The sequence below is a fragment of the Erinaceus europaeus genome, chromosome 21 (genome assembly GCF_950295315.1).
Source record: "Erinaceus europaeus chromosome 21, mEriEur2.1, whole genome shotgun sequence".
NCBI lineage: Eukaryota > Metazoa > Chordata > Mammalia > Eulipotyphla > Erinaceidae > Erinaceus > Erinaceus europaeus.
In genome coordinates, this window is record NC_080182.1 from 17,372,066 (window position 1) to 17,386,456 (window position 14,391).

General features: G+C 39.1%; 1 protein-coding gene across 5 annotated transcripts in view; it reads left to right on the top strand.

Annotated features, from left to right (window-relative positions):
- Positions 1 to 14,391, top strand: part of CMC1 (C-X9-C motif containing 1) — a 93,084-nt gene that overhangs the window by 21,143 nt on the left and 57,550 nt on the right. For 4 of the 5 annotated variants that reach the window (XM_060180462.1, XM_060180461.1, XM_060180463.1 and 1 more), the window contains one exon: positions 12,816 to 12,905. The exons of the other annotated variant lie outside the window; for it this stretch is intronic. In XM_060180462.1, the coding sequence (XP_060036445.1) occupies positions 12,816 to 12,905 (90 nt within the window). The remainder of the gene's footprint in view (positions 1 to 12,815; positions 12,906 to 14,391) is intronic. 5 annotated transcript variants of the gene reach the window in all.

The window sequence follows — 14,391 nt, forward strand, 5'->3', positions numbered from 1 at the left end:
TTAATAATTGATATTTACTGTTGACAAGGAACCAAATGGGAAACCCAGAACAGAATTTACATATATTTAAATTTCTCTTAAAATCCAGAGTTTGGAAAGCCTAAATATTTTGTGATTCTAGAATTGGGGCTGTTGGGAAATAACTAGATGTTGCTGCAAGTCATTACAAAATATTTATATAAGAATAGTATATCATAGAATTCATATTGTGGGCAATTTGCTATTATAATGTGCTTATGAAAAAATAGTTCTATGTTACTGAAGATATCATTAAAAATAGTGTTTTAGTTTCCTAAGGCTTATAGAGCAAATAATAAGTTTATTAAGACACATTATAAACAAACTGTATAGATTAGAACTAAGCAAGTAGAATCAACATTTAGAAATTTTAAAAAATAGATCAGTAAATCACAATATATGTTTTAATCTGTTCAGCAATTTTACTTTTAATTACCAGTGCCTAAGTAGACTTGATGCTATAGATGTGGAAAGAAGTATAAGAAGACAGTCTGTTTCATTATTTTCACTTCTAGTAGTAGTTTTTCAGTCTATAGGATACCTCATAGGCATTTTGAATTAAACAGGCTTAGAATTCAAATTGAGCTGACTTCTCTCTTGTAGTATTTTTTTTTGTATTCCCTATCTCAATAACTGTCATGCCTTGTCTTCCTCTTCCTTTTCCTCTTCCACTTCCCCTTCCCTTCCTTCCTTACTTCCCCCACCCCCCTTCTTTATCCCAGAGCTCTGCTCAGCTCTGAATTATGGTAGGATGTGAGGGACTGAATTTGTGGCCTGTGAACCTCAAGAATGAGTATATGTAATGATGCTCTCTCCCCTGTCCTTCAGTGAATTCTTATATCTTTTCACCTTGAGCCAATAGATGGATAGAGACAGAGAGGAATTGAGAGGGAAGGGAGAGAGAGGGAGACACACTGACAAAGCAAGACACCTATAGCACTACTTCATCACTTGTGAAGTTTTCCCCCTGCAGACAGGAGGAACTGGGGACCTAAACCCAGGTTCCTGCACACTGTAATGTGTGCTCAATCAGGTGTGCCATCACCTGGCCCCAGTTCTCTCCATCTGTTTTTATAATTCTATAAATTCAGTATTCTATTTCTTATTTTATAGCAACCCTGGAAAATATAAGGAAAAAGACAATATTAATAAATAGTATAGGACAAAATTTAACAAAACATCACCCAGGCATAATCTAGTAAGACCTTCAAGCTGTGAGTGGTTAGTAAGATTTTTTAATATATATATATATATATATATCTGAGATAGATTGTAGTGGAAAGCTTAAAATACACCGTTTCTTAATAGAAAGTGTTTGTTAAGGCCCAGCTTAGGCAGTGAAAGCTGGGAAGCAGCTATAGGCGTGATAAAAATGTATTTTTAAAAAGCTGTGTGAACATCTTGTCATAATTTTGATTAAAGATAGATGAAATGGATAATGCCTTGAGTTGTAAGCTTAACTTAAACTGCAACTGACTTAAGAGTAAATAAAAAGTAGCCTGGGAGGTTGCTCAATGATAAGGCATTGGATGCTCAAGTATGAGGTTTTTTTTTTTAATTTCTTTATTGGGGGATTAATATTTCACAGTTGATAGTAAATACAATAGTTTGCACAAGCATAACATTTCTCATTTTTCCACACACTACACTAGGTCCTCTGCCATCCTGTTCTAGGACCTGAACAACCCCCACCCCAGAGTCTTTTACTTTGGTGCAACACACCAAGTCCAGTTGAAGTTCTGCTTAGTGTTTTCTCTTCTGATCTTGTTTTTCAACTTCTGCCTGTGACTGAGGTCATCCCATGTTCATCCTTCTGTTTCTAACTTATTTCACATAACATGATTTCTTCAAGCTCCATCCAAGCTGGGCTGAAAACGGTGAAATCACAATTTTTACTCTGAAAATGTCCAATAGTTCTAGTTTTTCTGTCTCTTCATTTAGCTTCTTTGTTTCTTTATTGATTTTCTGCCTGGGTCAATCAAGTTGAGAGACTGGGGTGTTGAAGTCCCCTACTGTTACTGTGTTGTTGTTAACATATTGCTGTAGCTTTTTCAGTAGATGTTTGATGTATTTAGATGGCTTTTCATTGGGTTTATAGATGTTAATAATTGTTAAGTTCTCTTGATTGACTGATCCTCTGAGCAGTAAATAATGTCCATCCCTGTCTTTTAAAATTTTATTTATTTTAAGGTCTGTCATGTCAGATGTGGGCATAGCTGTTTCTGTCCCTTTTTGTGATCCATTGGCTTGTATGGTAGTTTTCCATCCTTTCACTTTGAGTCTGTGTTTGTCTTGTTTAATTAGGTGGGATTCCTGCAGACAACATATGTTTGGGTTGTGTTTTCTGATCCATCTTTCTACTCTGTGCCTTTTAATAGGTGAATTCAGGCCATCGACATTTATTGATATCAAAGATTTAAGAATTTTTAATGCCATTCTTGTAGATTTTTAGAGTGTTCTGATATATAGCATATTTATGGTGGTCTGACTGTTTATAGGAGACCTTTCAGAACTTCTTTCAGGGTAGGCTTGGTGATAGTTGATTCCTTCAACTGTTGCTTGTCTGAGGTTTTTATGCCTCCGTCTAGTCTGAATGACAGTCTAGCAGGATACGGTAGTCTTGGTTGAAAGCTTTTCTCATTGAGCATTCGATAGATATCTTGCCATTCTCTTCTGGCCTGTAGTGTTTGTGTGGAGAAATCTGCTGCTAATCTTAGGGGTTTTCCTCTGTAGGTGACTCTTTTTTTTTTTTTTTTTTTCCTCTTGCAGCCTTCCAGATCTTTCTTTATTCTTACTCCTTTTCATTCTAAATATGATGTGTCTTTAAGTCTGGGTTAATTCTGTGTGGGATCCTCTAGGTTTCTGGAACCTTTATGTCTTTTATGTTGTGTAGACTAGAGAAGTTCTCATCTATTATGTCCTGTAGAATGCTTTCTTTTTCTCTGTTTCTTCTAGTAGGCCTATAATGCATATATTATTTCTTTTGAAGTCATCCTATATGTCTGTGTTGTTGTTTTAAGTATCTGTTAATCTCTTTGAGATTTCTTCTTTCTTAGTTTTCTCTAATTTGTCATCAATCTTGCTAATTCTGTTTCCTGCCTCATTTATTCTATTCTCTCTCCCCTCTGTTATTTTCTGTAGCTCAGCTATTTTATTACTCTGTTCTGATACTGTATTATCTTGTTTAGCTAGTTGTGCTCTTATTTCAGCTGTTTCAGCTTTCAGCTCTCTAATTACCTTGATATAGTTAGTGTTTTCTTTCAGAATCTCATTTTTTATTTCTACATTTCTGATGATAATTCTTTCAAATTCTTTCCTCACTCCTGTGACTAATTCCTCAGCTAACATTTGGATATTGATCTCATTCTTCTGTGCTTCAACCTTTGGGGGACTTTTAGCTGGTTCATTTCTCCAATGTTTCTCCTTGGTTTAATCATTACTATAGTGTGTTATGAGGTCCTTCTCTCAGTACTTTTCAGTCCACTGATCACTCTTGCCTGCATTGACTTGTGACTAAGTAAGGTACTTAAAGAGTTCATAGTTGTGGAAATTAACAGTTCATTTCTCCAATGTTTCTCCTTGGTTTAATCATTATTATAGTGTGTTATGAGGTCCTTCTCTCAGTATTTTTCAGTCCACTGATCACTCTTGCCTGGGTTGACTTGTGTCTAAGTAAGGTACTTAAAGAGTTCACAGTTGTGGAAATTAACAGTTGTTTCAATGTTATCTCAGTCCCTGAGCTGAAGCACAGTGGCTGTTAAAGCCTCTTTTGTTCGTTTTTTCTCTGTAGGCTATGGGAGCTTGAGGGCTTTTTATCTATAAGTAGGTTTTTTAGCTTAATCTTTCACTCCTGACCAAGAGATAAAGCAGGGTGGGGGAGAGATAGCACAGTGATAATGCAAAGAGACTCCCACACTCCAAGGATCCAAAGCTCTGGGCTCAATTCAGCTGAACTGCCAAGCCTGGCAGCACTTGCTGGGCCCTGTGAGTTTCTAAACAAGACCTGTGTATAGTCTGTAGGTTTTGAGGCAATTATTCCCCATGCTCTCATCAGGCAAACAATGTGGAAAGGCTCCCACTATATAGCCTCACCACTAGACCACTGGGAATAGATCTTTTCCTGAGTTTCCTGGTCAGTTCTCGTCCCCCCATCCCCAGGTCAGCACAGGTCCTCCCCTCTGATGTTCCAGCCTCTGAGGGCAGTAGCAAATGGTTATTCACAGTTGCATTTAGTGATTCTTGGAGGGGGGGGTGTCCTCTCCCTTCAGCAGTTTTTTTGTTGGTGAAACAGACTGGAGGTGGCTCATCAACTGGCCAACTCCTCAACTGGCAAACTTCTAGACTGTTACCAGCCACTGGGGAGTAGATATGAGCTTTAGCCCCAGGAATCTCCCCATAGGCTCCTCTCTGTCCACGAGCCACACGTGTTTTCACTCATTGGTGACTTGATGGGTTCCCAAAATAGTCCTAGTCTCGTCTTGTTGCAGTCTTAGATGATCTTTGATATTCCTTGTTCTTTAGAGAATTTTTTCAACTGGGTAGAGCTGGAGGTCTGGGCAGACTTGTGGTCTCTGGATGCTTTGGTGATTTGGTGAGTTCCCAAAGTAGTTCTAGACCTGTCCTGTTGCGGTCCCAGATGGTCTCCTTCGATATTCCTAGCTGACCCAAGTATGAGATTTTAAGTTTGGTCCTTTGGCGTAGCATGTGCCAGAGGATGCTCTCATCTCTCTTTCTCACTTTACCTTTAATATATTTAAAATATATTAATCTTTAAGAAAATAAATAAAAAACCCTTGCAAAATTTAATCAGTAGTTAAAACTCTGTGTCTTTTTTCATACATATACACACACATGCATACTCCAAAACCTAGGCCTTGATAGAAAGTTTGTCAGCTATTCCACAGGACTCTATGACAAATTCTATGAGAAAGTCAATAGAATATATGCAATGACATGAATTTAAATGTTGATGCATACATATACACATGTACATGGCAAAATACTGACCCATGTGAGTGGGTACAACTACAGTTGGGCAAGTCTGAAATGTATAGGGCAGGGGAGGGTACCTTGGAACTCTTGTTCATGAGCTGAAGCTATAGTCCACAGGTAGTATTCTTTAAGAAAAATTCAGTTCTGTTCTTAAATCCTTTCAGTTGATTAAATCTGAGCTATCTACATTATTTAGGATAATCTTTACTTAAAGTTAGCCAATAGTAGACTTCAGTCACAGCTGTAGACTATCTTCACAGCATCACTTGGTTTAATACTTGTTTGGATAACTACCTGTAACCTAGCCAGATTGATCCATAAAACTGTCACAGGTGGTTTCTACATATATATATATATATATTTCCTACAGAGCTTTTACGGAATTACTAATACCTTTTTTTTCTATACAAAATGCTTTGGAGAAGTCAAAGGATGTCTTAGTTTATTTTATAACTTAAGAAGTTTCTCATTTCACACTCCTACCACCACTTGCTCCACATTCTCCCCAACCTTTGTTGTCACTATTTTCTAATTTTAGTCTTTCTGGTGAGTTTGAAATTATATCCTGGGTTTCATTCACAATTTCTTAATGATGAGTGATTTTGAGGTCCTTTGTATGTATGTATGTATATATGTATGTATGTGAAGATTATGTCAGGCCTTTTTGAAAAGTCGATTCAAACCTTTTGTCCCTTTTCATCATGTCACATTTATGTTATTGGATGGTAGGAGTTATTTACAAAATTTGAATTCAAGTCCTTTGTCACGTATTTATGTACATAAGCAAACATTTTTTTCCTGGTATGTGATTTCCCTTTACTTTTGTTTATTTCCACAAACTTTTGTGTGTGAAATAATGGTTTATAGGACAGTTGTTGATATATGACTACAGTTTCTTACCTCCCTGTGATAGGCGTTTTCATACCACACCCACTACCAAACCAAGTCCCTCTTCATCATGTACTGCTCTTACTCTTCCTCCTCTCCCCAGAGTCTTTTGTATTGCTGCAATTCACCACATCCAGTCCAACCTTCATCTCATGTGTCCTCTACTTTTTTTAATTTTTATTTTATTTATTTACTTTATTGAGTTAGTGGTTTATAGGATAGTCTTTAACACATATGCACAGCTTCTCATCTCTCCTTGAACAATGTCCAGGAGACACACAAGGACCCCAATTCCTTCTGGCCCCTTTCTCTCTTCCCAGAGTCCTTTGCTTTGGTGCAGTACACCATAACCAGTACAAGCTTCACCATATGTCCTCCCTTACTGTCCCTTTTAAGTTCCACCTATAAGTAAGATCATCTGATATTGGTCTTGCTCTTCAAGTTATGACCAAGATATTACAAAAGAAATGAACTCATCATTTCTAACAGCTAAATAATACTTCATTGTGTATTTGTACCACGTCTTTCTTACCTTTTCCTCTGCTTTTGAGCATCTGGGTTGTTTCCAAGTTTGGGCTATTACAGACTGTGCTGCTATGAACATAGGTGTGCATAGGTCTTTTCCAGTAGGTGTTTTTGTTTCCCTGGGTGTGTCCCTAGGAGAGGATTGCGGGGTCATTGGTAGGTCCATTTCTAGTATTCTGATGACTCTCCAGACTTTTTTCCATACGGGTTGGACCATCTTGCATTCCCACCACCTGGAGGACCTATCAGAGAAAAACTTGTCATAAGGGCTATCCAAAAATCTAAGCTTAGCAAGAAGAACCATATTTAAGAATTGAAATAATATTTTATTTTAAAAAAAATGTTATTTATTGGAGTAAATAATATTTTCTTAAGGAATTAGGAAAGACAAAGGAAGAGCTCCAAACAGCTTACTAAGAAATTAGAAAATGTGAATAACTTGAGCGTTCACTCAACAGTTAGAAAGCATAAATGAAAGACTCCAGATAGTTCACTGAGGAGTTAGGAGCATGAAAGAAAAACTTAGAGTTGCAAAGTGTGAAAAACACTTTGTGGTGCAGGCTCAGGTAACAGGCATAGGACGTATGTTGGGTAGTATGCCAGCTCCCCCTGGCTTCTGGTTAACCATATGCCTATATAGGGATTGATTTGATCCCATTCAAAGCTTTGGTCTATTTACATAAATCACTTTTACATTTACATAAAGCACCACACTCCCTCCTGGGCATTGGTGGTTTAGTGGTAGAAGTCTCATCTGCTCCACCCCCTCTCCTTGTCACACCTTGATCCTCTCCTTGTCACACTCTGATTTTCACCAGTCACTTTTCTCTCTACCCTCTCTATGTCACATCCTGTTCACACCCTACTTGGGAAGTATATATAAAGACAACATTGTTCGTTTTAGTTTAGTTTAGCTTAGCTTGGTATAGATTGAGCTGCGTCCTGCATGAATAAAGAGATACTGCGTACAACCCAGCCATGAGTCCCGGGTCATCTGTTACCCGCCCGTGAATCCAGCCCAGTGAAAACAACATAATGGCGCCTACAACGTGGGATCGGACCTGCGCAACTCCCAGATAAGTGAAGACTTTGCCTACCTATGCACTATGGTCTTCTCTTCTGCTTACGAAGAGGTTTGCCAAAGCCTCTACTGTTTCATCATGAGATAGTTACTCTGTCTCTGGAACATTTTGCTCTGGGCCACACTTTGTTTCCCTGACCGGGAACTTTGGTTTCTTGTGACCCTAATCATAGAGCTTGGGAGATGCACTGAGATTTCTCCTTGGACTTTCTGGATTCCCTCTCCCATGTTTCCTGAGGAAAAGGACTACATTTTGCTCCGGGCCACAATTTGGTTCTTTATGACCTTGATCGTAGACCTTGGGATATGCACGGAGATTTCCCCTGGGACTTTCTGGACTTCTTCTCGCATGTTTCCCATGGAGAAGGACTACTCTAATTTGAGGAGCGTTCTCAAGTACCCTGGCAGTCCCCAAGAATGGAGACACGTGGTTAGTTCTACTCTCCTGATTGGATTCTTTCTTCGATGGGAAGACGCTTTTAAAAATGGGTGCCTGAAGCAATCCAGCAGGAATAGTCAGAAGCACCCTAAATGGAATTTCGAGGAGCTTTTTGGACTAGGACGCCCTCCGGGGACTACATGGTGAGATCTGTTTCATAAGAGAGTGATTTAAATGACTGAATTTTTGACATTGACTTAAAAAAAAAAATGCTGCACGCAGCCATGATTTCTAGAGACATCCAGAAACAATCCAAAAAATTGTTTTTCCCTCCTTTGATTTTTTTTTTTTATGTCTTGGCATAAATCTGAAATGTTTAATCCTGAAACTGTATGAGTTATGGGCGGGGCAGATAGTGCAATGATTATGTTAATTATTCTCATGCCTGAGGCTTCTACCGTGGTTCTTCTGTTTACCTTTCCACATTTTATTGAGTTTAAACTGTTTACACAACCTTAAAATCATACTAGAAAGGACTTCCAATTATAATGGAGTTATCAATTATAGTAAACTTCTAATCTGCTACAAGTTTTGTTTGACAAGTAAGTGAATTTCAGCTGCCAAGTCTTCACATGAAAAATCATCTACTCAAATGGAATTCCTGGAAATCCATTTGGATCCTGTTCTCTGACATCGCCCACAAGATGGAATGAATACAACACACCCCCGGAAACTAATGATGTGACCTGGCACGACCTGAAGAAACAGATTCACAGACTCCAAAGCTCACTCTGTACAGAAAAGCAGATTTCTGGTGGCCGACATTCCCCATCAAGACAGACATGCAGCGTTTCATCCCTTGGCATTTTCTTCTGTGGTCAGCTACTTTGGACTGACACCTCCATTGGACTTTTGGTACAGGCTGCTGTGTTTCTCAAAGACTAACTTCAGCCAATTGCCTTGAGACTTTATAGACCATGTCCCCTCGCCTGAAGGCTCTGTTCCCAGTGGTAGAAAACTCCCCCTCCTTATTAGGTTATGCCCACAGAGGCATGAAGCGCCCCAAGAGGCAAGAGATGCCCACAGAGGCAGGAAACACCCTTTGAGGCAAGAGATGCCCCCAGAGGCATGAAGCACTCCCAGAGGCAAGAAATGCCCTTTCGCCTGCTAGGCCTTTCCCTTTGAGGCAAGAAACGTTCCCCTTGGCATCACACTGGTTATTGCTGCTCGCCTATTTTGTTTTCCATGTCTTATGCCAGTTCTTTTGAAAACGCCTGTACAATATAGGTTTCTGTTCACCCCTACACTGCTATTACCCTGACAGAGATGAAGCCTTTTACAGACATTGACCCAGTTCTTCTTCTAGCGTTTGCCCTTCTTCCGTAGCCAGTCAACAGTGTCAGATTGAGCCTGATGTAAAGTTTCAAGACCTCCTTTGAATCTGGAGAGGTGGCAGTCGTTGACTATCTGGGTCATAGTCTGTCTGTAGCCGCAGGGGCAGTTCGGGTCGTCTCTGGCTCCCCAGCGATGGAACATAGCGGCGCACTGGCCATGGCCTGTTCAATAGCGATTGAGGAGGGCCCAGTCATAACGTGCTAGGTCAAAGCTGGGTTGACGCTTGCAGGGGTCTGTGATGAGGTGTTTGTTCTTTACCTCAGCTGACTGCCAGCTCTGTTTCTAAGAGACTGGAACAGAGAAGTTCAGTGTAGGCGTAGGGGACCAGATTGGGTGACGAGATGTCAAGCGTTGGACAGGGTGGGCGAAGATATCCGCGTATATTGGCAGGTCCGGTCGAGCGTAGGCGTGGGAAATGAACTTAGATGATGCTGCATCCCGACGAATATCTGGCGGGGCGATGTTGCTAAGAACTGGCAGCCATGGGACCGGGGTGGAACGGATGGTTCTAGAAATGATCCTCATGGAGGAATATAATTTGGAATCGACCAAGTGGACATGGGGGCTACGGAACCATACTGGGGCACAGTATTCTGCAGTGGAATAGCATAATGCCAGAGATGATGATCGTAGTGTGGAAGCGCTCGCACCCCATGAGGAGCTGGCCAGTCTTGCAATGATGTTATTCCTCGCGCCCACCTTTGCTGCAGTTTTTATGAGATGTTCGTGAAATGACAGGGTGCGATCGAGAGTAACGCCAAGATAGACTGGCTAGACTTCATGCCGGATTCTCATATCGCCAAGCTGCACATTAAGCTCACGCGAGGCCGAGGCATGGTGTAGATGGAAAACAGATGATACCGTTTTTGCAGTGCTAGGGATTAGTCGCCATTTTTTACAGTAATCAGATATCAGAGACGTCTTTCGTGAGTGTTTCCTCGAGGATGTCGAACTTGGATGCCTGAGTTGCACAGCAGATGTCATCGGCGTAGATGAACTTCCTTGAAGAAGTTTCTGGGAGGTCATTGATGTAAATATTAAATAGCGTAGGAGCCAGAACAGAGCCCTGGGGGAGGCCACTTGAGACAAGTCTCCATCTGCTAGACTTGTCACCCAGATGCACCCGGAATCTTCTGTTTTGGAGAAGAAACGATATAGTGTTGGCCACCCATGGAGGCAGGCATCTTGAGCTCTTGACTAGGAGACCACGGTGCCAGACCGTGTCATAGGCTGCTGTGAGATCAACAAAGACAGCACCTGTCTTTAAATTTTTCTGGAATCCATTTTCAATGTAAGTTGAGAGGGCCAGGGCTTGTTCGCAGTTGACCCAGTTATATATGGCCATTAAGTAAGAGGGAGATGTTGGGGAATTGTGAGGATATGGTTGAGCTTGGAAGGGCTTGAGCCTGAGGGGTGTGTCAATCCTGTTAGTCTCTCTCTCTACGGAGAGGTTGAGCAAGGAGGGACAGTAGAACCCCAAAAAGTGTGCCTCTTATCAGTCTACCTGCCTCACAAAGTGCCCCGCACTCCTGATACTATGGCAAATAGTTAAAAAGAAAGGGGGAGATGTTGGGTAGTATGCCAGCTCCCCCTGGCTTCTGGTTAACCATATGCCTATATAGGGATTGATTTGATCCCATTCAAAGCTTTGGTCTATTTACATAAATCACTTTTACATTTACATAAAGCACCACACTCCCTCCTGGGCATTGGTGGTTTAGTGGTAGAAGTCTCATCTGCTCCACCCCCTCTCCTTGTCACACCCTGATCCTCTCCTTGTCACACTCTGATTTTCACCAGTCACTTTTCTCTCTACCCTCTCTATGTCACATCCTGTTCACACCCTACTTGGGAAGTATATATAAAGACAACATTGTTCGTTTTAGTTTAGTTTAGCTTAGCTTGGTATGGATTGAGCTGCGTCCTGCATGAATAAAGAGATACTGCGTACAACCCAGCCATGAGTCCCGGGTCATCTGTTACCTGCCCGTGAAGCCAGCTCGGCGAAAACAACAGACGTAGACTCAATCATTCAGAGGAGAGAATATACCAATCTAGACGATAGAACTCACTATGTCGATTTAAAGATGATGGAAAAGAAAGGTTTAGAAAGAATGACACAACTTTGTGAAAAGCAGATTCCATCAAAAAGTTGGACATAAGATTCATAGGAGTTCCTGAAGAAGAGAACAGGGTAAAGGGGACAGAGATGATATTCAAGGTAATCACAGCAGATTTTCTGATAGCTTGTATTTTCATTTTTATTTGTTTCCAAGAACATTTTTTATTTCCTCTTTGACTCAATAGTTAAGTAGAGAGCTGCTGAACCTACATGTAATGAGACTTTCTCTAGCTTTCTGTATAGTGTTGAATATTAGTTTAATTCCTTTGTGGTCAGAGAGTATACTTAGAATGATGTCAATGCCTTTTAAGTTTATTGATGCTGTCTCTGTAGCCAGTATGTGGTATACTTGTGTGAACATTGTATGTGGACTTGAGAAAAATGTATATTCTACTTTCATGGAGTTAAGAACTCTAAAGATGTCCAATAAATTTAATCTGTCCAACCCATCTCGTTATTCAGTTCTCTTGTTTCTTAATTTCCTGTCTGATTAATCTGTCCATTTGGGAAAGTGGCATGTTTAAATCTCCCAGTATTAATGTACTTCTATAATATATTCAGTTCTCTCAATAGCTGTTTTACGTACTTTGCTAGTCTTTTATTTGTCGTGTAATAGTGATTGTTGTTAATTCCTTTTAGCTGATTGATCCCCTGAGCACTAAGTAGTGTCCATTCCTGTCTTGTTTTACCTTATTTTTAAAAAGTGTATCATGTCAGATGTAAGTATGGTTGTTCCTGCCCTTTGTTTGTGGCCCATTAGCATGTTTTCCAGCCTTTTAGTTTGAGCCTACTTCTTTCCTGACAAGTCAAGTGGATTTCTTCAGTCAGCATATGACTTGTTTTTTGTTTCCTGATCCATGCTCCTACTCTTTTGATGGGTGAATTTAGACCACTGTCATTAAGTGAAATTATTAATTTGAGATATTTCAAAACCATTTTCTTGGATCTTAATAGTATTTATAAAAATCCTTCTTGTGGGTTTTTTTACTAAGAAAATGATGATGTTTTACTTTGTAACTTTACTTTTGATGAAAGTCCATGGATGTTAATAAATGTTAACAGCATGATTTGCAGAATCTTTTAGGCTGTTGCCTATATTTCTTATGTACTTTTTGTTATATAGGAAGGTATTTAAAATTATTTTCTTTTAACAAAAGAATATCTATTATACAGGAGCAGTTCTTGTGTCAGAACTTGAACCTTGGGCCTCATGCATTCACATCCTTGGCTTTACCTGCTGAGTCACTCTCTGGCTTCTAGAATGATTTTCAGTGACTAAAATAATTTGGTAATAAAAGAATCCTTTGGGAAAATATAATTGCATAACTATTTGTTTCTTAAGTACACAGAGTGTTTATTTTTCTCACAAACTGGTGATTTACTTGAAAATTTACTAAAGAAATTTTTTTTTTCAGAGCAACATCTCAGACATGTTGAAAAAGATGTTTTGATTCCTAAAATAATGAGAGAAAAGGCCCGTGAGAGATGCTCTGAGCAAGTTCAAGGTAAGATTCAAATATTCATATAAAGGTCAAATTCATTTTTATAATGTGATCTGAATTTAATCCTTAGCCTCAGAGTCAGGTAGTCAAATAAATTCATATGTATGAATTGCTTCTCACCCATTCACCCAGATACCAGCATTTCATCTTTCAGAACTTCCAGGTGGTATTCAGTTCATTTACAATTTAAAAATATTCTCTCAGATTACTAGTAAAACATTTTTTTCCCCAGAAGTACAGTAATGTGTAGAGAAAAACTTGGCAGACTAGCATTTATTTCAGTGATTCTGATAAGAAAAAGAAGAAATCCCAAATGTAACCTATACCTATTCATTCATCTGCAATACATTCATGTAGGTGTATATTCAAAGATGATTTCCTTTTTGCAATGGTCTCTTACAGAATTATTAATGACATTCCAGTAGTTTATGCTATTAGTATAGTTTGTTTTTTAATTTTTTTATGTTATCTTTCAAAGTATTTCTCTAAATGTATGCAGTAGAAACCCACATATGCATGTTATCTGTAGAAAAATTCCAGCACAAATAACCGTGTATTCTGTAAGTCTAGAGAGAAATATCAAATATATTACATTATGATGAAAAATAGAAACAAAGAAGATAGCATTAAAAAATAAAATGAGGCTGTAAATGAGAAAAATCTGATAGTAGTACGACTGTAGAAATGTCTTCTTATAAAAGAATCTAACTCTTGGAAAAGAAGTAGTAGTGAAATCTTGCTGCTATAGACTGCTACCCTGGTTGTTTCTCGTTCTGTCATGTAGTCTTTGTTGAGGGACTACAGTAATTCTTAGTCACAGTGATGGACTACAGTTTCACTTCATGTTTCTCTACTGGGAGGGCAAATTTTTTGTCAGCTATAGTTCAAGACTTAGAATGATTGAATACTGATAACATCTCTGATTCTGATACAATCTCCTTAGATAACAATCTTTGTGATTGATGGACGAATGAAAAAGTAGTTCCTCAGAACCTTCACTGTGTGATGGGTATCTTTGTTCTTTAAATAACTAAGACCTATTCTAGCTCTAAATCTGTACCATGTAGTGTTTGTTTCACACAGTTGAGCACACGTTACCAGTTCTAAATCCATCATCAATTTAATTCAAATTAAATCCATCCACAAATAAATGTACTAGTACCAGCAATTCATTAATATTATTCTAAAGTATTACTTTTGTTTTTACTGCATTAGTGGTTTAATCAGAGCACCTTCCTTCTGCCCTTACCCCCAGGTGTCAGGAGAAATTAACCCATTGGCAACTGCAGACAGGGTTCAGTGCACATCTGGCATTGGCAGGTGTCATGCTGATAGTCTCGAGAGATAATTCTCCACCTGCTTCATAGAACTTTAAGTATATGTATATATTTTGATTCAGGTGAGGGGGAATAAAACATAGAAATGGATAATAAAGTTTAAGGGTTAACTTTTCACTATTAGGAGAATTTTCTTGATACCGATATGTTAG